This window comes from Larus michahellis, chromosome 27, assembly GCF_964199755.1.
Source record: "Larus michahellis chromosome 27, bLarMic1.1, whole genome shotgun sequence".
Taxonomy (NCBI): Eukaryota; Metazoa; Chordata; class Aves; order Charadriiformes; family Laridae; genus Larus; species Larus michahellis.
In genome coordinates this window covers 1,365,705-1,393,011 of record NC_133922.1, presented here as the reverse complement: position 1 = coordinate 1,393,011, position 27,307 = coordinate 1,365,705, and the positions used below count along the sequence as shown (strand labels likewise).

At 56.0% G+C, this 27,307-nt stretch overlaps 1 protein-coding gene across 2 annotated transcripts; it reads left to right on the top strand.

Annotated features, from left to right (window-relative positions):
- The first annotated feature begins 358 nt into the window (after positions 1 to 358).
- Positions 359 to 26,805, top strand: FCGBP (Fc gamma binding protein). Of its 2 annotated transcripts, none has more exons than XM_074567439.1 (21): positions 359 to 832; positions 1,542 to 1,589; positions 4,707 to 5,927; positions 6,046 to 6,380; positions 6,662 to 7,232; positions 7,830 to 8,431; positions 8,861 to 9,428; positions 10,148 to 10,734; positions 11,225 to 11,792; positions 13,125 to 13,324; positions 13,910 to 14,051; positions 14,697 to 15,028; positions 15,525 to 16,098; positions 16,787 to 17,385; positions 17,644 to 18,208; positions 19,355 to 19,956; positions 20,532 to 21,045; positions 22,732 to 22,931; positions 24,095 to 24,469; positions 24,958 to 25,242; positions 26,596 to 26,805. In XM_074567439.1, the coding sequence occupies exons 1-21, from the start codon at positions 802 to 804 to the stop codon at positions 26,596 to 26,598; spliced, it is 8,922 nt and encodes a 2,973-aa protein (XP_074423540.1). In that variant the 5' UTR covers positions 359 to 801; the 3' UTR covers positions 26,599 to 26,805. The 2 variants fall into 2 exon arrangements, with proteins under 2 accessions (XP_074423540.1, XP_074423541.1); XM_074567440.1 differs by having other exon boundaries at positions 360 to 657.
- The last annotated feature ends 502 nt before the right edge of the window (positions 26,806 to 27,307 follow it).

Here is a 27,307-nt window from a genome sequence, read left to right as displayed (position 1 = left end):
CCATCACAACGTCCCCTGTGGATCCTGCACCCATCACAACGTCCCCTGTGGATCCTGCACCCATCACAACGTCCCCTGTGGACCCTGCATCCATCACAACGTCCCCTGTGGACCCTGCATCCATCACAACGTCCCCTGTGGACCCTGTACCCATCCCAACATCTCCTGTGGACCCTGCACCCATCGCAACGTCCTCAGCAGCCTTTTTGCCGGGAAATCGTGGCAGGTGAAGGAAACCAGCTGCACTTTTTCACGTCCTGGCTTCCCCGTCTTCACCAGAAACTCCAGTTCTCTGGAAGCCGGGAGGCGGGGGGTGGTGGGGGACACACGGGACAGTGTCACAACCCGACCTCCTCGAGCCGTGCCAGGACTCAGCAGCCTCTACCCTCATCCATCACGAGATTCTGCCGACTCAGCCGAAATCGGCCCTTTTCGGAGCCAATTCCTTCTCCCGGGGGAGTTGGGGGTTCTGCGAGGAGATTCTCCGGAAAACCCAGATAAAGCCCCATCGGGTTATAAAAAGGGAGGTTTTTGGGGACCGAGACTTTAGGGCTTTTTTTATATTTTTTTTTTTTTTTCCACCCACCCTCACGTTTCCATGGGCTTTGGGGGGAGCAAAGCCAGACGCTGAGGCTGAAAGAAACACCCCCCCCCCCGGTAAGCGGTGGGGGTCTGGGGGGAGGGGGGGGGTGGGGTGGGTCTTACTTTGCGTTTTCTACCCCCCCCCCTCGCTTTTTCCACCCCCTCCCCCAATTCTTTCGGGCACTTGTGGCCCCATCTGAGCCAAAACAGGTGTCTGAGATGCCTCCAACCCCCGGAGCGGGAGCCCCAGGTGGGTTAAATTGACCCAAAAACTATAAAAAAGGGGCTTTTTTTTTTTCCTTTTTCCCCCACCCCCTTTGAGTCAGGTGGGTTTTTTGGTTTTTTTTTGTGGTTCCTGGGTCATAAACCCTCGTTGGGGGTCAACCGTTTGGGTGTCAGACCCGACAGGCGTTGAGTGACAAGCGAGGGACCAGCAGCTCTGAGAACACCCGGGGCGGGTTGGGGGTGGGGGTTGTGGTGGTGCGGGGGGGTCGTCCCCGGTATTTGACCCCTTTTTCACCTGAATTTGGATAATTTGAGGGGGTTTTTTTCACCCTCGGCAGGGTTTCGACGGCAGTAAGGGCGGGGAGGGTGGAGCCTTCGAGGTGGCATCTGGAGGGGGTTTGAGGGATCGTTGGGTTGGAGGCGGTGGCGAGGGGACAATTGGGGTGTCATGGGGGGGGGAGGGGGGTGTGTGTTTTGGGGGGGGGGGGGGGGGCGTCAAGCGAAACTCAATCCCAACCCAAAACCGGTGGCGAGAGAGGTTTCCGCGGGGTAGAAAAAAGGCTTTTTAGGTTCATTTTGGGGTCAAGAAAGGGGGACGCTGGAGACACCTGGGGCCCCCTTTGGGCTCCTGCTTGTCCTCGCGTGGCTTTTTCCCCTCCCCCCCCTCCCCCCCCCCCGCCGAAAAAAAAAAAAAAAGTGTATTTTCATATTTTTTGGCTTTTTTTCCACCCCAGCGATGGGCAGGACGTGGCGGTTCGCAGCCTGGTTGGCTCTTTTCTGTGGTGAGTGACACCCCAACCCCATTCCCCCCCCCCCCCCCCAAAAAAACCCAAAAAACCACTTGATTTCCCAAATATTGGCATTATTTTCAGGCTTTTTCCTGCGGGTTTCCGCACCAAAAGTCCTTATTCCCTGTTTGTTTGGGTTTGGGGGTTTGTTTTGTTGTTTTTTGTTGTTTTTTTTTTCCCTAAAAACTTCCCTCGTCCCCTATTTTTTCCCCTGCGCAAAAATATTTTATTACCTCTTTGCCCTTCCCCCCCCCCCCAAAAAATAAATCTCTCATCCCCCGATTCGCTTATTTTTCATCAAAAAAATCCTTATCACCTGCTTTTTTTTTTTTCCAAAGAAAAAAAAGCACTTCTTCCCTGTTTATTTGCGGTATTTTGGGGTTTTTTGGGGGGGTGCGTGTGCAAAAAAATTATTCTTTTTACCCGTTTGGCGTATTTTTTTTCCCGGGGTGTGGGGGGGGGCGCCTTTTTAAACTGGGGCTTTGTTTTAGAGGAGGAAAAAAACAAACAAAACAAACCCCTTATTGCCCCTCCTTTTTGAGGGAAAAAAATCCCTTTTATTGGTTTTTATTTTAAGGGGGAAAAAAAAAAAGATGCTGCATTTACCTGGTTTGGGGTTCCCCCCCCCCCCCCGTAAAAAAAGGTCTTGATTTCTTTTTCACCAAAAAGTCGTCGTTACCTTCTTTTTTTTTAATCTGGGGGGAAAAAAAAAAAAATAAAATAAAAAAATCCATTATCACAATTTCCTTGCAGGAAAAAGCCCTTATCGCCTTCTTTTTAGGGGAAAAAAAAAACCCCAAAATTCCTACTTTTTCACAACCCCCCCGCTCTTTTTCAGCCAAAAAAAACCCCAAACAAACCCTTATGAGCTACTTTTCTTTCCGAAAAAAAACCCTTTTTTTTTTTTTTTCCTTTCGGGGAAAAAAAAGAGCCTTTATCACCCCTTTTTATTTCCCACCAAACCTCACTAGTCCCCGTTTTCCCCCAAAGTGCCCTGATTTTTTTTAAAGGAAAATTAAAAAAAAACAACCAAACAAAACAAAATAAAAACCCCCACCCTTCCTGGTTTTACCAAAAAAAAAAAAAAAAGCCCTTTTTACCCGTTTTTTTTTTTTCTTTTTCTTAAAAAAAAAAAAAACCTTATCACCTGTTTTTTGGTGGTGGTTTTGCGTGTTTTGGGGGTTTGGGGGGTTTTTTTTGGTTTTTTTTTTTTAGCAAACAGCCCTTATCTCCCCGCTTTGTTTGTTTTTTTGGTGGTTTTTTTTTTATTTGGGGTTTTTTTTTTTTATTATTATTATTTGGGTTTTTTGATTTGTTCGTTTTCCAGCAGAAGCCCTAATTTCCCTTTTTATTTTTATTTTTTTTTCTCCCCACCCCCCAAAAAAAAGCCGTCTTTCCCTTTTTGGTGGTCATTTGGCTTCACAAAATGCCGTTATTCCCTGGTTTGGGGGAATATTTATTATTATTATTGTTGTTGTTATTATTGTTATTTTTATTATTATTATTATTTATTATTTTGTTATCGTTTTTGTTATTAACATTATTAAAGAGCCCGTTTTACCTCTTCAGTTTGTGGGGTTTTTTTACCTTAGTAAGACCAAAAAAAAAACCCAAAAAACTCTTTTTACCTTGTTTTGGGGTTGGTTTTCGTTTGTTGTTGTTTTTGGTTTTTTTTCCAGGAAAAAAAAAAAAAAGCCCTTAGTCCCTCCTATTTTTTTTTTAATCGCCTTAAAACGTCCCAGTTTCTGGGGTTTGGTTTGTGGCATTTGGGGTTTTTTTTTTCCCCGCCCCCGGAAAAACAAATCCCAAATCTCTTTAATTCCTGTTTTATTGGAAAAAAACCAAAAAAAAACCCAAAAAAACCTTATTACCTGTATATTTTAAGGAAAGAAAAAAAAAACCTTAATTTAATTTTTTTTAAGGAAACAGTCACAAACCCGTGTTTGGTTTTTCTTTAATTAAAAAAAAAAATAAATTTATTTTTTTTTTTTAAAAATCCTTATTACCTTTTTTTTTTTTAATTGGTTTTATTTGGTTGTTTTTTTTAAAGAAAGCCCTTCACCGCCTAGGAATTTTTCATCGAAAAGCACCTAAAACCTGTTTCGCGTTCACCGAAAACCTCTTAATACCCATTTTCCTGTCGGGGAAAAAAAAGCCCGAATCCCCCATATTTTTTCCAGCGAAAGACCCTTATTTTTCTTTCCCTCAGCAAAACAAGCCCTTAACGCTGATTTATTTTATTTTTTTTTAAGACTTTTTACTGCAAGTTTCTGCAGGGAAAAAAAAAAAAATATTTATTTCCAATGGATTTTTTTTTTTCCCGGGACTTTTTACTGCAATTTCTGCAGCCAAAAAAAAAAAACCAAACCCTTTTCCTCCCTTTTTTTTTATCCCCTCAGAACTTTCTGCAGGTTTCTCCTGCCAAATGCCCTTATTCCTGATTTTTTTTTTTTTTTTTTTTTTTTGCTTTCTGGGCTTTTTTCATTACGATTTCTGCAATAAAACCCATTTATGATGTTCTTTAAGAAAAAAGGGAGGGGGGGGGAACCACAACGAAAAAAAAGCCCAAATCCCAGTTTTTATGGCAGTTCCTGCAGCAAAAAGCTTTTATTCCCCATTTTTATTTTTCGAGACTTTCTTATGTTTCGGCAAGAAAACAACCCAAAACCCACCCTTATCCCCTAATTTCTCGTTTTTTCACGACCTTCCGTTGCAATTTCCGCTGCAAAACGTCCTTCCTCGGTTTTTTCGGAACTTTCTACCCTGCATTTCTGCAGTGGGAGGAGGTGTGGGGGGGGAAAAAATTGATATTTTTTATTTTTATTTTTTTCAGAATGTTCTATGTCAGTTTTCTTCCCCAAAACCTGAATTTCTTGCGTTGTTTTGGGTTGGTGTTCCCCCCCCCCCCGCCCCAGAACTTCATATTGCAAGTTTCTGGCCCCCTCCAAAAAAAAAAAAAAAAACCCAACGGTTTTATGTCTTGATTTGGGCTATTTTTTAGGGGTTTTTTTTTGGCAGAAATTTCAACTGTAATTGTCAAAAAAAAAAAAAACCAAACCAAAAAAAAAACCAAACCACAAAAACCCCCCTCTTTTTCCCTGCTTTTTCCAGGTCTTTCCACCGCGACTTTCCGTGGCAAGGAATTCTTCACCGTCTTCCTGCAGAACGACAATGGAGCCACCTACGCCGACATCCAGCTCCTCTTCACGGCTTACGCCAACGCCACCAAGGTGACGGTGACGATGAGCGGTGACCCCTTCACCCAAGGCTTCACCCTTGGGAAAGACGAGACCGTTTCCCTCCGCATCCCGGGCAACGCGGAGCTCGTGGGCACCCAGGTTTTGAATAAAGCCGTCTTGATTGAGGCCACCGAGGAGATCTCCGTCGTCTCCGTCAACTATAAGAGTTACACCATGGGGGCCACCACTGTTTTGCCCGTCGAGAAGTTGGGCAACGAATATTACGTGGTGACGCCGGAGGATAAGAAGACGGAAGGCTTGAAGGAGTTCGTTGTGACAGCCGGCAAGACTTCGACCACCGTTTCCATCAAAGTCAAGGGCAAGTTTTATTACAGAGGGAAGAATTATTCCCCGGGGTCCGTTCTCCGCATCTTCTTGAACCCCTACCACAGCTTCCAGCTGCAAAGCACCGACGATTTATCCGGCACCAAGATCAAGGCGGACAACCCCGTCGCCGTCCTCAGCGGACACACCTGCACCAAGGTCCGCATGGGCTGCGACTACGTCGTTGAGCAGCTTCTGCCCGTCGCTGCCTGGGGCAAAACCTACGTCGTCCCCCCCAACCCCTTGCAGACGGAAAGCGACTTCGCCTACATCGTGGCGGCCGAGAAAGCCCCCATCACCTACAAGAGGGGCGATTCCTCTACCACCGAGCACGTCGAGGCCGGGGAAGTCCACAAGGTCGAGATTAGGCCAAATTCGCCTCTTTACGTGACTTCTCCGGCTGCGATTCAGGTGGTTTTCTTCTTCACCGGTGCACCCGGCTCGGTTAAGCAAGACCCCTTCCTACTCAACATCCCACCCGTCTCCACCTACTGCACGTCCTACCGGGTCATCGGCCTGCACGGTTACGTCAACCACATGGTCCTCGTTGCCCGTAACGCGGACGCCAACGCCACCACCCTCAACCGGAAGACGGAGAAGACCATGGCCTGGCAAGCGATTCCCGGCACAGACTTCTCCTGGGCCGCCGTCACTATGAGCAACCCGGAAGAAATCCAGAGCGCCGAGCACGACAGGGCACCCTTTGGGCTCCTCATCTTTGGCTTCTCCAGTTACTTTGGTTACGGTTTCGCTGGTCTTTGTGCCACAAGTAAGTAGGGTCAAGGCATGGTTGCGTCTTGCCAATGGCCGGATCTTCTCCGTGGCTGGTTTCACCTTTCGTTGCCTTCCATGGGTTGGGTTTTTATTTTTCCCCCCTTTTTCTGCAGCTTCTTCTCTGCCTTCCTGCGGAGATCTGTCTTGCAAGGAGAAATGCGAGGTGGTGGACGGGCAACCCACGTGCATCGAAGACACTGTCTTGACCTGCTGGGCCACCGGCGATCCCCACTACCAAACCTTTGACGGGAAAGCCTTCGATTTCATGGGCACGTGCAGCTACACCTTGACCAAAACCTGCGATCCGGATCCCACCCTGCCCGTCTTCAGCGTCGAGACCAAAAACGAAGACAGGGGCAACCCAGAAGTCTCCTATGTTGGCGCCGTGACCGTCCGCGTCTATGACATTACCATTGTGGTGGCCAGGTCTGAGAATGGGATTGTGAGGGTAAGCAAGAAAAATAATTATCGAATCCAAAGCAATATCGCAGTATTTCATTAAATAATGTGTTTAATTATGATCTTAAGGGTCTTTTAGAACTTAAATGATTCTATGATTAGCCGTGCATGAGTTGGTGACGCTGCTACACGGTCATGTCTTGTAAGAAGACACCTCAAAGCTCAAAAAAGTCTATTTTTTTGCCTCATGTTTGATGTCGTTTGGTTGTTTTTCATGGTTGGGTTTTTTTGGTGTGGGTTTTTTTTTTTTTTTTTTTTTTCCTCCTCCAGGTGAACAACCATCGCTCCCGCCTCCCCATCTCCCTCGCCCAAGGGAAACTCCGCCTGCGGCAGAAGGGCAAGTCCGTGCTGATTCAAACCGACTTCAAGCTGAAGGTCCTCTACGACTGGGATGACCACGTGGTGGTGAAACTCCCCGGTACGCTCTCCGGCAAAGTGTGCGGGATGTGCGGCAATGGCAACGGCGACCCCCAGGACGATTCCCTCATGCCCGAGGGCAACCTGGCGCAGGGCGCCGTGGAGCTCGGCCTGAGCTGGAAGGTGGCCGACGAGAGCCGTCGTTGCTGGGACAGCTGCAGCGGGGACTGCGGACGCTGCCGAAGGGACGAGGGGATGAAGTACAAGGGGGAGGAGTCGTGCGGGTTGATTACCCGACACCCGGGGCCCTTCGAGCGCTGTCACGCCACCATCAACCCCGACGTCTACCTGAAAAACTGCGTCTACGACCTCTGCGTGAACGATGGGCTCCACGTCATGCTGTGCCAAGCCCTCAAAGCCTACGCAGATGACTGCCAGGAGGAGGGAATCGCCGTCTCTGACTGGAGGACGCTGGCAAATTGTCGTGAGTAACTCCTGCTTGGCAGAAAATCCTCCCCCCTGGGTGGGCAGGGGGCTGCGACCTCCATTAAGGCGGGCGTCATTAAGGGGCGACGGGATGGAAACGAGCGGGGAAAACGGGCACAAAAGAGAAGTTGCATCAATGGGGATGTTTCTTGATCTCCCGAGTGAGGTGGGGCCCGTGTCGCTTTGAATCGGGGCGCACAAAGCTGGGTCCGAAAGCTCTGTGGGTCCCAAGCACGGGGTGGAAAAAGGTATTGCAGAAAGGCCCAAAAGTCCAGGAAGTCCACGGAAATTCCAGAAAAATCTATGTAGGAGGTCGGGAAAGTCCATGCAGAAAGTCTGTGTAGCAACTCCAGAAAGTCCAAGTCCCCACCGTGGCCCCCGCATCTGTCCCCACCGTGGCCCCCGCATCTGTCCCCACCGTGGCCCCCGCATCTGTCCCCACCGTGGCCGAGGTGTCCTGTCCCCACCGTGGCCCCCGCATCTGTCCCCACCGTGGCCGAGGTGTCCCGTCCCCACCGTGGCCCCCACATCTGTCCCCACCGTGACCGAGGTGTCCCGTCCCCACCGTGACCGCGGTGTCCCCTCCCTTCGACAGCTCTCTCCTGCCCGAAGAACAGCAATTACACCGTGTGTGGCACCGCCTGCCCCACCACCTGCAACACCCCCGCGGTGCCCGCTGACTGCCCTACCTCGGCCTGCGTGGAGACCTGCGCGTGCCAGGAGGGCTTCGTCTTCGACGCCAACGAGTGCATCCCCCAGGCTGAGTGCGGCTGCGTCTTTGAGGGCCGCCTCCACGGCCTCCGGGAGGAGTTTTGGGGTGACAGCACCTGCACCAAACGCTGCGTCTGCGATGAGGAATCCCGGCGGGCCCTATGTCAACGGGCAAGCTGCCGGGCTGAAGAAGAGTGCCGGGTAGAGGAGGGCATCCAGGATTGCTATCCCAAGAGCTATGGAACCTGTGCAGCCGTCGGTGCCACCCACTACGAGAGCTTTGACGGCAGGAGGTTCATCTTCCAGGGCACATGCATCTACCAGATGGCGGGGTTGTGCGAGAAGAGCCGAGGTCTGGTGGACTTCCAGGTGCTGGTGCAGAATGGCCACCAGGATGAGAGACCTTTGTCCTCCATCGCTCTCGTGATGGTCAAAGTCTACGGCAAAAACATTGTGATCAGCCAGAAACACCCCGGCAAAATCACGGTGAGTTTTAGCACACGTTTCTTTATCAAATCTCCACGTTCTTCACTTTCTCCTCCTCACCCCAACCTCCTTGTCCCATTTCTTCTCCTCCACCCTCATTCCTTTATTTTATTTTTTTTTTTCCTGTATTGGGCAATTCTGAATATTCTTCTCTGACCACGCCGCTGAGATCCAGAGCTACCAGGTCTATTTGCCCCGCATGAATCAATTAAGATGAGCTTTAATTGCCTAAATATAAGGATCTCCACCTGAAGAGGGAGCTAGGCCACGGAGCCTCAGGCACGGCTCACCTCAAAGCTGGTGGCCATCTGTATTTGGGGCATGTCCTGGTTTGAGGTAGAACCTCGACTGCATGTGGCGTGAAAACAGGATTTGCTGTTACTGCTGGCTACACAGTTATTATTTAATTATTTTTGCTTTTGTCCCCAGATCAACGGCCAGTTGGTCAACCTGCCATACCACCACAGAGACAGGAAGATCTCCGTCTACAGAGGCGGGCAGGAAGCGGTGGTGGAGACGGACTTTGGCCTCACTGTCACCTACGACTGGCAAAGCCAAGTCACCGTGTCCGTGCCCAGCACTTACGCAAACACCCTGTGTGGCCTCTGCGGGAACTACGACGGGAACGCGGGCGATGAGATGATGATGAAGAACGGCCGAGTGACATCAAACCCAGACGCCTTTGGGCACAGCTGGAAGGTGACCGACATCGTGGGTTGCGCGGAGCAGTCGCAGGTGGAATGCCCCGCCATGACAGCAGCTCTGCGGCACCAGGAGCTCTCCGAGATGGGTTGCGGCATCATCCGACAAGCGGACGGACCCTTTGGAGCTTGCCATGCTCATGTGGATGCCAGCAAATACTTCCAAAACTGCGTGCATGATTATTGCCTCTTCCCGGACCAGGAAGATGTGATGTGTCCCATCATCTCCCGCTACGCCGCTGCCTGCCAGGCTGCCGGCGTGACCATCGGGAGATGGAGGACGGACGATTTCTGCAGTAAGTTGGGTTGACTGGAGGAAGGGGGCGGGGTTTTTTTGCTTCCTTGAGGGGTCACGAGCATCCAAGGGAACCCCAAGCCTGGGCCAAACCCACGTGGGGACAAAGCAGAGGTGGGAATCATCTCGCTCGGTGGTGCTTTATCTCCACCCAAAGTCTAGGTTGGTCTCATCATCTGTTTTACGGCCGATGCCATGGGGGAAAAAAACCCTTCCAGGGAACAAGATGTCTCATCTGGCTGCGACGGGGCGAATCATTTAGCCCCAATAAGCACCAATTTCTTTGCGTTGGCTAAAACGAGAGCGAGGGCTAATTGCCTGGATCACTTAGAGGGCGAAACGCATGAGAATCACCAAAAATAGTGAAATTAGGGGCGAGGGACCCGCCCTGGAAGGTGACTGGGGACCCAATGCGGGAGCAATCCTGTTGCTCGAGGGAACATCCTCGTTTCCTCCAGGACAATGGGGAAAACGAGGTGATTTTTAGGGGCCTAAAACCTCCACCTCAAAAGGGTTGAAATGACCTTCATGGACCCCTTGTCCCTCGTCATGTCCACGGTGAGCAAGAGATGAGGCTTAGCCAGGAAGTAATTGGGTAAAAATAATCTACATCCGGTGAACCTCGTCAGCGGGCAGAAAGGCTTCCCTAATGATGGGGAAAATTGCAGGATCCGGCCTCTAATTTCCTCGCTCCTGACGAATCTCCCGGTCTCGTGGCAGGTATTTCGTGTCCCGCCAACAGCCACTACGAGATCTGCTCCTGGGGCTGCAGCCAGGCCTGCAGCAGCATCTACGCCCCGGGGAAATGCTCGGAGCGGTGCAGGGAGGGCTGCGTCTGCAACAACGGCTTCGCGCTCAGCAGCGACGAGTGCGTCCCCATGTCCCGGTGCGGATGCCTCCACCGGGACTTCTACTACAAGGCGGAGGAGACCTTCTTGCCCAGCAAGCAGGAGAAGTGTCAGTGCCAGGCCGGCGGCACTGTGGACTGCCAAGAAGTTTCTTGCCCTGGAGACAGCGAAGGCAAAGTCATCGACGGCGTCTTCCAATGCTCATCTGCCGCCCTGGGGACTTGCGTGGCCACCGGTGACCGCAACTATATCTCCTTCGATGGGATGGCTTTCAACTTCTCGGGCACCTGCTCTTACGCCCTCGCCGAGACCTGCAGCGGCGACGACGTCAAACCGTTTGCTGTGAAAATCGAGAAGGAAGCCCGGCAGAAGAGGAAGGTCTCCGGCATCCAAGAATTGTCTGTCGAAGTCTACGGCCTCACGTTGACCTTGACGCGAGGCAAGAGAGGAGGTGTCATGGTAAGGCGGTATTTTGTGGCCCACCTCTTTCTGGGCACAAACCCGCTGGTGACAAAGTCCACGGGCTCATGTTGACTTTGCCACGAGGCAAGAGGGACGCGGTTGCGATAGGCCCATGTTTTGGGGTCCACCTCTTTTAGGGCGCAAACGCTGGCGTCAAAGTCTACGGGCTGATGCTGACCTTGACGCAAGGGGAGAGGGGAGCCCGTAAGGCCAAGTTTTGTTGTCCACCACTTCTTGGGTGTGAACGTGGGAGCCCCAGAATCGTTTTGCCTTGATGGAGGGGAGACCTCACCCCTATCACCAAGGCAAAGCTGTGCTCGTCCCCACATCCCCTTCCAGTTTCAACGTGGGAGCCACAAATTCATTAAAAAGTTGGTTGGAAGGTGGTTTCCCACGATGTTTTGGGTTTTTTTTGTTCCTACCTCCAGAGCCGCCTCCTTGTACTGTCCTTGAGGCTCACTGGAGGATCTCTCTCTCCCCATCCCAGGTGGACTCCATATCCCACCACCTCCCGGCCATCCTGAGTGAGGGACGGGTCCAGGTGCACCAACACGGGATGGGTGTCCTGCTTCAGACTGACTTCGGCCTCATCATACGCTATGACCTCCTTCACCACGTGACGGTCACAGTCCCGCAGAGCTACCAGGGCCACCTTTGTGGGCTCTGTGGCAACTACAATGGGCAACGCAATGATGATTTCCTCCTCCCCGGTGGCCAAAAGGCCCCCAACATGGTGGTCTTTGGCTCTGCCTGGAAAACGTCTGAAGTGTCTTGCAGTGATGACTGCTCCAGGGACATCTGCCCCGTCTGCACAGAGGAGAAGGCGGCGGTCCTCCAGAAACCCAACTATTGTGGCATCCTCATGGTCCCAGAGGGCCCCTTTGGCTCCTGCCACCACCTCATTGACCCGACCTTGTATTTCCAAGCCTGCCTCCATGACCTTTGCCTCGCTGAAGGGGACACCCATGTCCTCTGCCAGAGCATCCAGAGCTACGCCACTGCTTGCCAAGACGCCGGTGTCATCATCGAGGCTTGGAGAAGACCTTCCTTCTGCCGTAAGTGGGGGGTCGCGGCGTGGGAAAGATCCTCCGTGGCTGGGAAGTCGCATCCCGTTGGGATTAGTTGAAGGATTTACGATTTATTTCTAAGGGATGCTGGGGCTGGGTGTCGGTGCTGACCCCTCTCGATGGCGTGGGGTTGACGCAAATGGTGCCTGTGGGGTTGGGAGCCAACGGGGTGGACAACAGTGGCATGAAAATGATGGCACCTGGGTAAAGCCCAGCGCAAGGGGGTGAATTTTCATTGGCGTTGAGGATAAATGCGGAAAGTCAACACAGGCGTCACCTGGGTGCGTTGTCACCCCTGTTTTGGGCAAGGAGGAGAAGCCAACGCAAGCGCCAACTGGCTCCATTTTTACTGGTACGGGGTGCAAACACGAAAAGCCGACGCGAGTGCCAACGGGGTGAACTTCCATTGGGCCCAGGGGCGGATGGGAAAAGCCGACACCAAGAAAAATTCACCTGGTTGGTGCTTGCGTTGGCTTTTCTCGCCTGTCGCCAACACCACGCGCCACCGGGTTGCGTTGTCGTCAGCTTCCGGGCTCCGCCATCTCCCTGGGGTGCAACGCTGGGCTGGCACCGCTCGCTCGCCCGCTGTTCCATCTTCATAGAACGGTCAGAGTTGGAAGGGACCTTGAAGACCATCTAGTTCCGCCCCCCCTTGCCCTGGGCAGGGACACCTCCCGCCAGCCCAGGTTGCTCCAAGCCCCGTCCAACCTGGCCTTGAACCGCCTCCAGGGATGGGGCAGCCACAGGTTCTCTGGGCAACCTGGGCCAGGGGCTCACCACAGAATTTCTTCCTCACGTCTCGTCTAAATCCTCCCCTCTTCCAGTTTAAAACCGTTTCCCCTCGACGTATCGCTCCATTCTCTGCTCCAGAGTCCCTCCTCGTCTCTCCCGGAGCCCCTTGAGGGACTGGAAGGGGCTCCAAGGTCTCCCCGGAGCCTTCTCTTCTCCAGGCTGAACCCCCCCAGCTGTCTCAGCCTGTCCCCACGGCAGAGGGTCTCCAGCCCTCCCAGCATCTCCGTGGCCTCCTCTGGCCCCGCTCCAACACGTCCACGTCCTTCTGATGTCCCCAGAGCTGGAGGCGGCGCCGCGGGCGTGGGGGGGGTGGGGGTCTCCCCATAGCAGAGCAGAGGGGCCAAATCCCCTCCCTCACCCCGCTGGGGACGCAGCCCGAGTTGCCGGTGGCTTCCTGGGCTCTTGTTGAGCTTCTCATCCCCCAACAATCCCCGAGTCCACCTCCCGCGGGCTGCTCCCCAACCATTCTCCGCCCGGCCTGGATTTGTCCTTTGGATAATCTCGGGATTATCACCCTTCTCCTTCCAGCCCTCCGCTGCCCGGCCAACAGCAGCTACTCCCTCTGCACCAACCTCTGCGTCAAGAGCTGCGCGGAGCTCGTAGATGCCTCCAAATGCCCCAAAACCTGCGTCGAAGGCTGCGATTGCGATAAAGGGTTCATCTTTGATGGGAACGCCTGCGTCCCCGAGGACAGATGTGGTTGCTTTGCGAACGGGGAACATTACAAGGTAGGAATCTCTTGAGTTTGGGGTGGTTTGGTTTTTTGGTTTGTTTTTTTTTTTTTTTTAACATTTTCCTCCTGCCTGCGTTGCAGCGTGTCGCTCCAAAGGCGACCTGCGCGTGGCCCAAAGCACTTTGCAGGGGGGGGGAAAAAAAAATAAAAAAATTTCTAAATTTCTCATCTGCCAAGTGATATTTTTTTTTTTTTTTTTTGTGGTTTCGGATGAAGAGAATTGGGGCGTTTCCGTCTCTCGTATCGCTCGGCATAAAGGTGCTGGCACAGACGTGGATGCCCGGAGAGTAAACAAAGCTTTCTCCGGCTGAACGCGCTGAGTAATAACATATTTTTCCCATCAGAAAAAGGTGGAAGAGGGCAAAGCGACAGGGGTGGGGTTTTTTTTTTTTTTGCCTTTTTGTTGTTTTTTTTTGGTCAGCAAAAGCCATAAATTCCTCAAGCAATTTCGCAAAGCTGCTTATTCTCTCCAGTAGACCTCAACGTGTGGGGTGGTTTTTTTGTTTCCCCCACACACACACCTCTTCTACGTATTTTTCCGCGTTTATGTGGAAAACCTTTGCGACCTCTCCCCCTGCAGCCCCGCGAGTCGGTCCTGAAGGAGAATTGCCGGCGGCGTTGCACGTGCGTCCCCGGCGAGGGCTTGACTTGCAGCAGCCACAGCTGCACCGACGACGAAACCTGCGAAATCCGGGATGGGGTCTTGGGCTGCGTCAATCGAAGTAAGGAAAAAAACAAAATGAGGTTGCTTGAGCGAGGGGAAAAAAAAACAAAAACACAAAACCAAAAGAAACCCACCCAAAAACAGAGGGATCTTGGAGCCAGAGCAGCTCCTGTTTAATTTAGAGGTGGCGGGATGAGGTGCGAACCCTCTGGCAAGGAGAGACGGAGCCCCGCGTGTCCCGTCTCCAACCCTAAGAGGGTCAGGGATGAGGTGGGGAGGATTTTTGGAAGGAGCGAATGGCTTCAGAAAAGCCCCCCCTCGCCTTTGCGTCCTCCCCGATGGCCTCTTTTAACCATGGCGGCACCTTTTCAAAGGACGGGGGCGATCTTGGGTAACGACGAGCCCAACCTCCACACTTTTCCAAGCGACGGTGGGGGGCGGAAAAAGACAATTGAAACGGGGAAAATATTGGGGTTTGGCGACGGATTTGTTGTGCTCTGATGGACATCGCGGAGCTGCCGGTCTCCTGCCAAAGCCTAAGGGGGAGCAGAGAGCGCTTGGTGGGACCTCAGCGCTGGTGAAGACGCTTGGTTTGCATGGTGACGTGGGATGTGCCCCTCAGCAGGACGTCTCCCATGGTTTCTCCCATGGTTTCTCCCATGGTTTCTCCCATGGTTTCTCCCATGGTTTCTCCTCCTTCCAGACCCCTGCAAAGCCCTTCAGTGCCGGCCCAAGGAGAGGTGCAAGTTGAAGGATGGCCAAGCCAAGTGCGTCCCGTCCCTGGTTGCCACCTGCTGGGGTTGGGGGGACCCCCACTACCACACCTTTGATGGGCTCGATTTCGACTTCCAAGGCACCTGCACCTACACCATGGCCGAATCCTGCGGGAATGACGCCAAACTGGTGCCCTTCAAGGTGGAGGGCAAGAACGACATCCGGGGCGGGGTGAAATCCGTCTCCTACGTCAGCTTGGCCAACATCAAGGTCTACGGCCAACATATCTCCATCCACCGACGGGAACTAGGCAAAGTCAGGGTGAGTTGTCCCAAAATGGAAAGAAAATTGGCCTTTCCCCACCTCCTTTTTTCACCCATCTCCTCTGTCACGTTTGACACCTCTTCCTGCTCCATCAGGGCCACCGGTATTTTTGGCTCAATCAATCAAACCGGAAGGTGGAGTTTTGAAATGCCGGGATATACTGGGAACACGCCACCTTGCGTGGGGCAACCCAAGGTTGTTTTCTGCCCCTCGGGGGGAAGCCCAAACCACCAAAGAGGGGCTATGATTGGTAACTCCAAGAAACCTCAAAGCGGGGCGGGGATGGGGGACACAACCCCACGGGAGGTTTGCGGTGGCAGCCGGTGCGCATGAGGGGGGGTGAGGCAAAAGCAAAGTGATGTCACGAAACCGGAGGACTTTTTTTTTTTTTTTGGGTGTCGGTATGTCGTAGCGTTGTCCCAGCCGCTATTGCGCACCGCGCCTACGTGGGTGCGCGCGCGTCCTCCTGACATCTGGTCCTCCCCACCCGCAGGTCAACGGGGTGGTGACGCTGCTCCCGGTGAGCCTGGAGGACGGCAAGGTGCGGGTCTTCCAGAGCGGGCTCAGCGCCGTGTTGGAGACGGATTTTGGGCTGCGGGTGACGTACGACTGGACCTGGCATCTGCTCATCGACCTCCCCAGCAGCTACTACAAACACACCTGCGGCCTCTGCGGCAACTTCAACCTCAAGCCCGAGGACGACATCCCCCAGAGCGGCAACGACCTCACCGCCGTGGTGGCCTGGGCCGAAAGCTGGAAAGTCCCCGAAGACGACGATCCCTTTTGCTGGGATTATTGCGAAGGCAACTGCCCGGTGTGCGAGGAGGAGAAAAAGGAGCTGTACGGGGGCAACCAGTACTGCGGTCTCATCAAAAAAACCTTCCAGGGGCCTTTCAAGGCTTGCCACGACGTCGTCAAGCCCCAGGATTTCTACCGCAACTGCCTCTATGACGTTTGCATTAACAACGGGGCGAAGAAAATCCTCTGCCAGGTGCTGGAGTCGTACGCCTCTACCTGCAAGAGGGAGGGAGCCATCGTGCACGACTGGAGGACGCCGTCGGGCTGCCGTAAGCAACGGGTTTCCCCCTCGGTCTGCGTGGCGGGGCGGTTTTCGCAAAGAAGGTGGGGGGGGATATCTATGCATGAGAATGATGGGTGCGAAGCGCTCAGTGTTTATTTGCGGGGGGGACAATATCCAGCTCCGGGGCGTTGCCTGCAAAATAATAAGGGAATTTGCAGGGAGTAGCGTCCAATCCCGGGGACGTTGCGCGCAAAAGCGCTCGGTGCGCTCGGAGGGTGCAATATCCCATCCCCCGGCCGTTGCATGCCACGCGCTCGACGCGTTCACACCCTGCAAGGTCCGCCCTCGGGACGCTGCGTGCCCAAGCCCTTGATTCACAAACAGGGGGCAAGACCCATCCCCGAGATGTTGCACGCAACGCCCTCAGCGCGTTCGCGGGGTGCAAGAGGCAGCCTTGGGACGTCGCGTGCAAAGCTCGCAGTGCCTTCGCGCGGCGCGAGGTTCGTCCCAGGGTGTTGCGTGCAACGCGCCCTCGGTGCCTTCACGGGGTTCAAATCCCATCCCCGGGACATTGCGCACCAGACGCTCAACGCATTCACGCAATGCAAGATCCATCCCCGGGACGTTGCACACGAACCGCTCGCTGCGTGAACTCTCTGCAATACCCACGTGACGCCGCTGCGTCCTCCCCCTTCTTCTAACTGCCCCGTTTCCTCCCCCCTTACCCCCCACAGCGTTACCCTGCCCTGAAAACAGCCACTACGAAGCCTGTGGCAACGCCTGCCCAGCCACATGCACCGACAAGGATGCGCCCACCACTTGCACCCAGCCCTGCGTGGAGACCTGCGCCTGCAACGAGGGCTACGTCCTCAGCGGTGGCCAGTGCGTGGCAGTGGCCAGCTGCGGCTGCACCCACAACGGTCGCCACTACCGCCCCGGCGAGGAGTTTTGGGCCGATGAGACCTGCCAATCTCAGTGCAGGTGTGACCCGGATCTGGGCATGGTGGTGTGCAAGGAAGGCGGTTGCAAGCTGGGCGAGACGTGCGCCATGGTGAAGGGGGTGCGGCGGTGCGTGGCCAAGAGCCGCTCCATCTGCGTGGCCACCGGCGACCCCCATTACACCACCTTCGACGGGCGCCGCTATGATTTCATGGGCACCTGCATCTACCAGTTTGCTGCCCTCTGCTCTGACGACCCCACCCTTGTCCCCTTCAACGTCACTGTGGAGAACAACAACCGGGGCAGCCGCGTGGTCTCCTACACCAAGGAGGTCACCTTGAACGTCTACAACATGACCCTCAGCCTCAGCCAGGCGCACCCCCAGAAGCTCAAGGTAGGGGATGAATGAGGTGCCGGTTGAGTTGCAAGGGCATCGCCTGGCATCTGGGTGGGCTTCAAGGTCGTCACGTGGCACTTGGTTGGGTTGGAAGGTCATTGCATGGCGTCCTGCTGGGTTGAAAACTCATTGCGTGGCATCTGGGTGGGTTGCAAGGTCGTATGGCATACGGTCGAGTTGCGAGCTTGTTGCGCGGCGCCTTGGAGGGCTTTGCAGCCGTCGCGTGGCGTCATGCACCCCACCGTGTCCTTCCAGGTCAACGGCATCTTGGTGGATCTGCCCTTCGACCACGGCGACAAGGTCCGCGTCTTTCTCAAGGGCGTCCACGGCTTCATCAAGACCGACTTTGAGGTCATCGTCACCTTCGACTGGTACAGCTACGCCAGGGTCATCCTCCCCAACACCTACTCGGGGGCCGTCTGCGGCCTCTGCGGCAACGCTGACGGCGACCCCCAGGACGACTTCGCCTTGCCCGACGGGCAGCAGGTTGCCGACGCAATCCAATTTGCCGACTCCTGGAAGGTGGCCGACGTCCCCGGTTGCGGGGCCAGTTGCACCGAGGGTTGCAAAGTTTGCACCGAAGCGGAGAAACGCGCCTACCGGGGCGACAAACACTGCGGGCTCCTGGTGAAGAAGCGAGGACCCTTCGCCGCCTGCCACAGCGCCATCGACCCGGCCCCCTACTTCGACGATTGCCTCTTTGATACCTGCCTCTACGAGGGGCACCAGGAAACCGTCTGCCGCTCCCTGAGTGCCTACGTCACCGCCTGCCAGAGCGAGGGCATCCGCATCAAGCCCTGGCGCACCATCGCCTTCTGCAGTACGTGGGGCTGGGACATCTCCCGGGGGTTGCGCGTAAGCAGGTGGTGGGGGGTTTGCCTGCCCGAGGGCTTTTTCGTTGGCATGAAGGGCTTCGGTCCCACGCGCGAAGGTTTTCTGGGTCGTACGAAGGGTTTGGGGCTCACACGCACGGAGATCTCTTTTTTTTTTTTTTTTTTTTTTTTTTTTTTTTTCTTCTCATTTGAACCAAGGTTTTGGGGGCTTGCACGCAAGAAGGTGGTTGAGCTCGCACGCGCAGAGGAGGCCTTGTTTGGGCGGAGGATTTGGGGCTCACACACATGAGTTCTTTGGGGCTCGTATCCACGAAGAGTAGTTTGCGTGGAGGATGTGGGGCTCGTATCCATGAAGAGTGGTTTGGGCGGAGGATGTGGGGCTCGTATCCACGAAGAGTGGTTTGCGCGGAGGGTTTGGGGCTCACGCGTGTAAGTTCTTTGGGGCTCGTATCCACGAAGAGCGGCTCGCGCGGAGGATTTGGGGCTCGTATCCACGAAGAGCGGCTCGCGCGGAGGATTTGGGGCTCGTATCCACGAAGAGCGGCTCGCGCGGAGGATTTGGGGCTCGTATCCACGAAGAGCGGCTCGCGCGGAGGATTTGGGGCTCGTATCCACGAAGAGCGGCTCGCGCGCATGATGTCTTTGGGGCTCGTATCCACGAAGAGCGGCTCGCGCGCATGATGTCTTTGGGGCTCGTATCCACGAAGAGCGGCTCGCGCGCATGATGTCTTTGGGGCTCGTATCCACGAAGAGTGGCTCGCGCGCATGATGTCTTTGGGGCTCGTATGTGTGAAGAGTGGTTTGCGCGGAGGATGTGGGGCTCGTATGTGTGAAGAGTGGTTTGCGCGGAGGATGTGGGGCTCGTATGTGTGAAGAGTGGTTTGCGCGGAGGATGTGGGGCTCGTATGTGTGAAGAGTGGTTTGCGCGGAGGATGTGGGGCTTGCGCGCATGAGTTCTTTGGGGCTTGTATCCATGAAGAGCGGTTCGCGTGGAGGATTTGGGGCTCGCACGCACGAAGGCGCTCTGGTTTGCACGGTTCAGGACTTCCACGCGCAAAGGATTTTGGGGTCCTGCCGACAAAACCCCTGATTGTTTTTTTTTTTTGTGTGTTTGTTTTTCTCCAACTTCCCAGGTCTCATCTGCCCCCCAAACCAGCACTACGAGCTCTGCGGCCCGACCTGCCCGGCCACGTGCCGGGGCCAAGAAGCAGCGGAGGAATGCGAAGAAGCCAAGTTTTGCGCCGAAGGCTGCTTCTGTGACCAGGGCTTCTTGTTGAGCGGTGACCGCTGCGTCCCCTTGTCCCAGTGCGGCTGCTGGCACCAGGAGCGTTACTACCAGGCGGGCGAGGAGTTTTTCGCCTGCCCGCGTTGCAGCGAGCGTTGCGTTTGCAAAGGGGACGGGGCGGTGGAGTGCCAGCCGGCGGGTTGCGGGGCAGCCGAGGTGTGTGAAGTGCAGGACGGGGTGCGGGGCTGTTACCCCCGGGACTGCGGGCGCTGCCAGGTGCTGGGGGCGGTTTCCTACAGCACCTTCGACGGGCACCCGTTGCGTTTTGCCGGCACCTGCACCTACACGTTGGCGGCGGTCGAGGATGCCGGCCCCGAGGACCCGCTGGTGCCCTTCGTGGTGGAGGTGGAGAAGGAGAACAACCAGGAGGCACCGGCCATCCGCCGGCTGCTGGTGACGGTGCACGGTGTCACCCTCGGCATGGCCAGGGGCGCCCAGTGGGAGGTGACGGTGAGTGGGGCTGTTCTGGGAGGGGGCCAAAAGGGCTTCGGGGCGTGAAGCCCGGTGGGCAAATGCCATCTTGGGGGGGCGCAGCAAGGGGTACGAAGCTCGCTCTGGGGTGCAAACCTGGCTTTGGGGGGCAGAGGAGGAGAGGTAAATCTGGTGTGGGGTGCAAACCCCTTTCTGGGGTGCGCGGCAGGCGGTGCGAGCCCCGCTTTGGGGGGCAAATCTGACATCGGGGGCCACAGCAGAAGGTGCGAGCCCTGTTTTGGGGTGCGAATCTTGACTTCGGGGCGCACAGGAGGAGGCGCAACCCCAGTTTTGGGGGGCAAAGCCCTTTCTGGGGTGCGCGGCAGGCAGTGCGAGCCCCGCTTTGGGGGGCAAATCTGCTGTCGGGGCGCACAACCCTGCTTTGGGGTGCCAACTGGGCTTCGAGGCGCACAGGGGAAGGTGCAAACCCATCTTTGGGGTGCAAACCTGCCTTTGGGGTGCACAGCAGGACATGCAACCCCTGTTTTGGGGTGCGAACGTGACTTTGGGGCGCACCCATGCCCCATCACCCCACTCTTTTTGTTCCCCCGCAGGTGGACGGCGAGCAGCACCTCCTGCCGCTGACGCTGGCCGAGGGGGCCGTGACGGTGACCCAGGAAGGCGCCCACCGGGTGGTGCAGGTGCAAGGTGGCCCCAAACTCCTCTACGACGGCCAGAACTACGCGGTGCTCACCCTCCCCAGCACCTACCACGGCCGTACCAAGGGCCTCTGCGGTGACTTCAACGGCGACGCCAGCAACGACCTCACCACCCCGCAAGAATTGGGGGACGCCTGGGGCACCCTGACCCCCACCTGCACCCATGGTTCTCCACCACCCGCTTGCTCCTCAGACACCCCGGGGCCCTGCGGGGTGTTGGCGGAGGCGACGGGCCCCTTCGCCGGGTGTCACGGGGTGGTGGCACCCCAGGAGTACGTGGCCGGCTGCCTGCAGGAGCGGTGCGGCCGAGAGGATGCCGCGGCCTTGTGTCGTAGCTTGCAGGCCTACGCCGCCGCGTGCCAGGCCGCCGGCGGGGAGCTGCAGGAGTGGCGGGCGGCTGCCAAGTGCCGTGAGTCACCTGCCAATCGGGGCATTGCGTGCGGCGGGTCGGTGTTTCCGTGAGGGATGAAGCGGTTGCATGCGGCGGGTCGGCGTTTCCGCGAGGGACGGAGTGATTGCATGCGGCAGGTCGGCATTTCCGCGAGGGATGCGGCGGTTGCAGGCAGCGGGTTGGTGTTTCCATGAGAGACAGCGGTTGCGTGCGACGGGTTGGCGTTTCCGCGAGGGATGGGGCGGTTGTGTGCGGCAGGTTGGCGTTTCCGTGAGGGATGAAGTGGTTGCATGTGAGGGGTTGGCGTTTCCATGAGGCACAGAGTGGTTGCGTGCAACGAGTTGGTGTTTCTGCAAGGGATGAAGCGGTTGCATGTGACGGGTTGGTGTTCCCGTGAGAGACGGAGCGGTTGCATGCGACGGGTTGGCGTTTCCGCGAGGGATGGGGCGGTTGCAGGCAGCAGGTTGGCGTTTCCATGACAGATGGAGCAGTTACGTGCAGCGGGTTGGCGTCTCTGCAAGGGATGCAGCGGTTGCATGCGACGGGTCGGCGTTTCTGCAAGGGATGCAACGGTTGCATGGAGCGGGGTTGGCATTTCCGCAAGGGACAGAGCGGTTGCACGTGGTGGGTCGGTGTTTCTGCGAGGGATGGGGCGGTTGCGAGCGACGGGTCGGCGTTTCCATGAGAGACGGAGTGGTTGCGAGCGATGGGTTGGCGTTTCTGCAAGGGATGAAGAGGTTGCGTGTGGCAGGTCGGCGTTTCCGCGAGGGATGAAGTGGTTGCATGCGACGGGTTGGCGTTTCTGCAAGGAATGAAGCGGTTGCGTGTGTTGGGTCGGCGTTTCCACGAGGGATGGGGCGGTTGCATGCGACAGGTCGGCGTTTCCACGAGGGATGGGGCGGTTGCATGCGACGGGTCGGCGTTTCTGCAAGGGACGGAGTGATTGCATGCGGCGGGTCGGCGTTTCCGCGAGGGATGCGGCGGTTGCATGCGGCGGGTCGGCATTTCCGCGAGGGATGTGGCGGTTGCATGCGATGGGTCGGTGTTTCCGCGAGGGATGAAGCGGTCGCATGGCGTTTCCCCAAGGGAAAATCCGTGGTCGCACGCGGCGGGGTCGAGTTTCTGCAAGGGGAAAGCGGTCGCAGGCAGCGGGGTTGCGTTTCCCAAGGCCGCGGTGGCCACGTGCAGCAGCTCTTTGATTTTTTTTTTTAATTTTTTTTTTTTTTTCCAAAGCCCGCAGGAAAGCAAAGCGGTCGCGCGCTTTATTTCCTCCGGGAATGGGGGGAAAACACGTGGAACGCAGAGATTTTTCCAATTCCTGAGGCGGTGCAAACTTTTTTTTCCGGGGCGGGGGGGAAAGGCGGTTGGATGCAGAATTTGGGGTGAATTCGCAGGGGTTTTTTTTTTCGCCAGGGAAAAGCAAAATTCCTGGGGGTGGAGGATGGGATTTTTTTTTTTTTTTTTTTTTTTTCGCCCCGGGGGAAGCCCTGCGTGTGCCGCATCCGCCTTTGGCGCAATATTTACTCTTGCGACCGCTTCTGCGACGTGCGGCGGGGTGGTTCGTTTCGGGGTTTTTTTTGTTTGTTTGTTTTTTGGTTTTTTTTTTTTTCCTCGGAAAAAAAGAAAATCAAGAGTAAACGAATAAAGTTCCTTCTGTTTTTTTGATTTATTTTTTTTTTAATTGGTTTTTTTCTTGGCCCCCAGCCCTCTCCTGCCCTCCCAACAGCCGCTACGAGCTCTGCACCCGCAGCTGCGACTACGCTTGCGCCGGCCTCTCCGCCGGCGCCCGCTGCACCGACAAGTGCTTCGAGGGCTGCCGCTGCGACGAGGGCTTCCTCTTCAACGGGGCCGAGTGCGTCCCCGCCGGCTCCTGCGGCTGCCTGCACCGCGGCCGCTACTTCGAGGTGGGCGCCGCCGGGGAGGCGGGGACCCTCCCGAGGGGAGTGTTGCACCCCTGAGTGTCCCGTGGGTGCTTGCACCCTTGGAAGGGGAGGTTGCACCCTTGGAAGGGGGATATTGCACCCCTGCGTGTCCCATGGGTGCTTCCACCCTTGGAAAGGGAATGTTGCACCCTTGGAAGGGGGGTGTTGCACCCCTGCATGTCCCATGGGTGTACCCTTGGAAAGGGGATATTGCACCCTTGCATGTCCCATGGGTGCTTGCACCCTTGGAAGGGGGATGTTGCACCCCTGAGTGTCCCGTGGGTGCTTGCACCCTTGGAAGGGGAGGTTGCACCCTTGGAAGGGGGATATTGCACCCCTGCGTGTCCCATGGGTGCTTCCACCCTTGGAAAGGGAATGTTGCACCCTTGGAAAGGGGGGTGTTGCACCCCGGCATGTCCCATGGGTGCACCCATGGAAGGGGAGGTTGCACCCTTGGAAGGGGGAGGTTGCACCCCTGAGTGTCCCATGGGTGCTTGCACCCTTGGAAGGGGAGGTTGCACCCTTGGAAGGAGGATATTGCACCCCTGAGTGTCCCATGGGTGCTTGCACCCTTGGAAAGGGAATGCTGCACCCTTGGAAAGGGGGTGTTGCACCCCTAAATGTCCCATGGGTGCTTGCACCCTTGGAAAGGGGGTGTTGCACCCCGGCATGTCCCATGGGTGCACCCATGGAAGGGGAGGTTGCACCCTTGGAAGGGGGAGGTTGCACCCCTGAGTGTCCCATGGGTGCTTGCACCCTTGGAAGGGGAGGTTGCACCCTTGGAAGGAGGATATTGCACCCCTGAGTGTCCCATGGGTGCTTGCACCCTTGGAAAGGGAATGCTGCACCCTTGGAAAGGGGGTGTTGCACCCCTAAATGTCCCATGGGTGCTTGCACCCTTGGAAGGGGGACGTTGCACCCTTGGAAGGGCCACGTTGCGCCCTTGCACGTCCCAAGGCGGATGCCGGTTGCCTGCGGCGTTTCTTCCCCTCCGGCGCCTCCCCCAGGGGGAAAACAGATTGCGCCCAGCACTTCCCCCCCCCGCCCCCCAACTTTTGGCATCTTTTTAAGGGCGGGGGGCGGGGTGGGGGTGGGATGGGACCAGTCGCACGCAGCCTTTTGAATTGCCTCGTCCCGTCCCGCAGATCGCCGAGACCGTCCTCTCCCCCGACTGCAGCCAGAGCTGCACGTGCCGGGCGGCCGGCGGCATGCACTGCCTCCCAGCCGCTTGCCCCTTCGGCCAAGCCTGCGGCCTCAAAGACGGAGTCCGGGGTTGCGTGGACCAACCGGGACATTGCACCTTGGCCCCCGCCGCTCGCTTCGTCTCCTTCGATGGGGCCACCGGCGCCACCACGGCCGCCGGGATCTACGTGGTGGTTGCCCTCTGCGACCACCTTCGGCCCGCCTGGTTCCGGCTCTTGGCTGACGTTGGGGAGAACCAGGACCGGCCGACCGTGGTGGCCCTTCATCTCTTCAGCCCCAAGGCCTTCCTCACCATCAAGAGGGACAAGAAGGTCTGGGTAGGTTGTCCCCACCCCGCTGCCACCCCCAAAAAAAAAAAAAATCCCCCCCGCCCTTCACTGTTACCAAAATCCCTGGCTTTTCCACCAAAATCCATCGGGGTCATGCAAGGGAAGCACCGACGCAGGCCGGCCTTCGTCCCACCGCCGCCATGAGATGGCCACGCGTTGGCCCCGCCCTTTGTTTTGACCTAAACTGCTCTTTTTCCCCCCCCCGCCGTTTTCATCCAAGAGAAGCACGTCACCCAAAACGGGGTGATTTCGCTCCCCCTCTCCATCCCACGTACCCCCCCCCCCCCCCGCCCAGGGCGCTTCACGCCATACCTAAAATGGAGGGATTTCACCCCGTTTTGGGTTCCACCGCTGCGCAGAAGGTTGGTGGGGGAGAAGTGACCCGTTTCTTGGCTTTTTCACCCCAATTTTTGGAACGGATTTCACTGGCGCCTTGCAGCAGACCCACGGTGTGTCCCTATTGGTGTCTTCTCCAGGTCAACGGGGTCCCGGCCACCCTCCCCGTGGAGGTCTCCAACGCGTTGACCATCAAGGAGAGCCGGGGCACCATCTGGATCACCCAGGAACCCGAATTCGTCATCGGCCTCAGCCCCGCCGGGGAGGTGACGGTGACGGTGGCCCGGGACCTGAGCCAGCAAGTCTGCGGGATGTGCGGCAACTACAACGGCAACGCGGGCGACGACCTCCGGGGGCCCGACGGGAAACTGGTGGGGGACGTGGTGGCGGCGGCCAAAGCCTGGAGGGCGCCCGACTTCACCCACGTGAGTGTCCCCAGGAGGTGACGACACGGGTCTTGGTTTGGGGGATATTTCTCATCTTTTCGTGTCCTACCTTGGTCTTCGTTGTGTCCCCGGTGGTGGCCTTGGTGCCACCACCGTGAAGAATTCATCCCATCCCCTCACAATCACCAAAATTGCTTCCCCCCCCCGTTTTAATCCGAGGAGAGCGGTGTCCTTCATCCCACCGCCCTCCAAGGGATCTTCATCCAGCGGCCCGGCCCTTCAGATTAACCAAAAACTGCCTTTTTTCCAACTGTTTCTCGCAAGGGGAAGCCCCCGCGGGCGCTGCCCTTCGTCCCCCCCATCCTCATGAGACGTCCACCTGTTGGCCCGTCTCTTCGTTTTAACCAAAAATTGCCTTTTCCCCACCGATTTCATCCAAGAGAGAAGCAGCAGCGTCGTCGTCGTCATCAAGAGATGGCCGTGCCTTGCCCCATCTTTCCGTTTTGACCCAAATCCCCCCTTTTTTTTTCCCCCCCTGACTCGTTTCACGCGAGGAAGAGCGCCCACGTGTGGTGTCCTTCGTCCCACCATCATCCGTGAGATCATCTTCCATCAGCCCGTGCCTTCAGATTAACCAAAATTACCTTTTTTTGCCGCCGATTTAATGGAAGGGAAGGTGCCGTCTTCATCCCGCTCTCACCAAGAGCTCTTCGTCTGTTGTCCCCGTTCCTTAAACTTAACCAAAATCACCGTTTCCCCCCCCGCCCCCCCTCCCGATTTCACACAAGAGGAGCCCTCACAGGCGCTGTCCTTCGTATTAACCAAAATAGTCCTTTTTTCCCCTCAAACCGGGTCCAAAATCGCCTGCGAGGAACCCCGATGGGTTCATTGGTGGGCCCCGTCATCACGTCCGGAGAAAGAGGGGGAGGGAGCCCAAAAAGAGGGGGAAAGACCCCCCCAAAAAAGGGGAAAACCCCAAAAAAAGGGGAGGGGGGACAGACTCAAAAACGGGGGGAAAAACCCCAAAAAAGGAAGGGGGAAAACACCCCAAGAATTGGGGGTTTAACCCTCTTTTTTTCTCTCGTTTTTTTTTCTCTCTTTTTTTTCTCTCGTTTTTTTTCTCTCGTTTTTTTTCTCTCGTTTTTTTTTCTCTCGTTTTTTTTTCTCTCGTTTTTTTTTCTCTCGTTTTTTTTTCTCTCGTTTTTTTTCTCTCGGTTTTTTTCTCTCGGTTTTTTTCTCTCGGTTTTTTTCTCTCGGTTTTTTTCTCTCGGTTTTTTTCTCTCGGTTTTTTTCTCTCGGTTTTTTTCTCTCGGTTTTTTTTTTTTCTCTCCCTCTCGGTTTTTTCCCTCTTTTTTTTTTTTTTCTCCACGCTCTTTTTTTTTTTTCCCCCAGTGATGCCGAAAAACCGCCTTTTAGACGCCTGCAGATGGGACGGCCGCGCCTCATCGCTGAGGTCATCGGGGCCAAAACATCCCCACCCCCACCCCCCCCCCCCCAAAAAAAAAAGGGATTTTTTTTTTTCCCCACCTCTCACCTAAATTTGAGGTTCCCCCCCCACTCCCCCCAAAAAAAAAAAAAATTAAAAAAAAAATGGGAGAAGGCGCCACTGGCTTCGATTTTGCAAATAAAAGAGAGCGTGGGAAAAAGTGGTTATGGGGCACGTAGGGCTGGGGGGGGGGGGGTTGAGGGGGGGGGGTTTGGGGTGTTTCCCGGACGCCTGGCTCCCCTGCCAGCCCTCTCCCGCCCCAGGCTGTTCCTGACCCCCCCTTGACCGGTTTCAGTCAATAATTCCCGTCACAACCCTGGCACGGGGCCCCCGGACACCTGGGTCTGTCCCCCCCCCCCCGGGGGAGGGTGACACCCGGACACCTGGGTCCCCTGGAGGATGAGGAAGGGGGAAAGGGGGGAGTGGAGGAGGCTCCCGGATGCCCGGGGGGGGTGGGGGTGGTGTCCCCTTCCCGCTGTCTCCAGTTGCTCCCAGTCTCTCCCACTTTGTCCCCGTCCCCCTCCAGTGTGCCCCCAGTCCCGCCCACGAGTCCCTTCCACTCTCCCCCAGTTTGTCCCAGTCCCCTCCACTGTGTCCCCAGTACATCCCAGTCCCTCC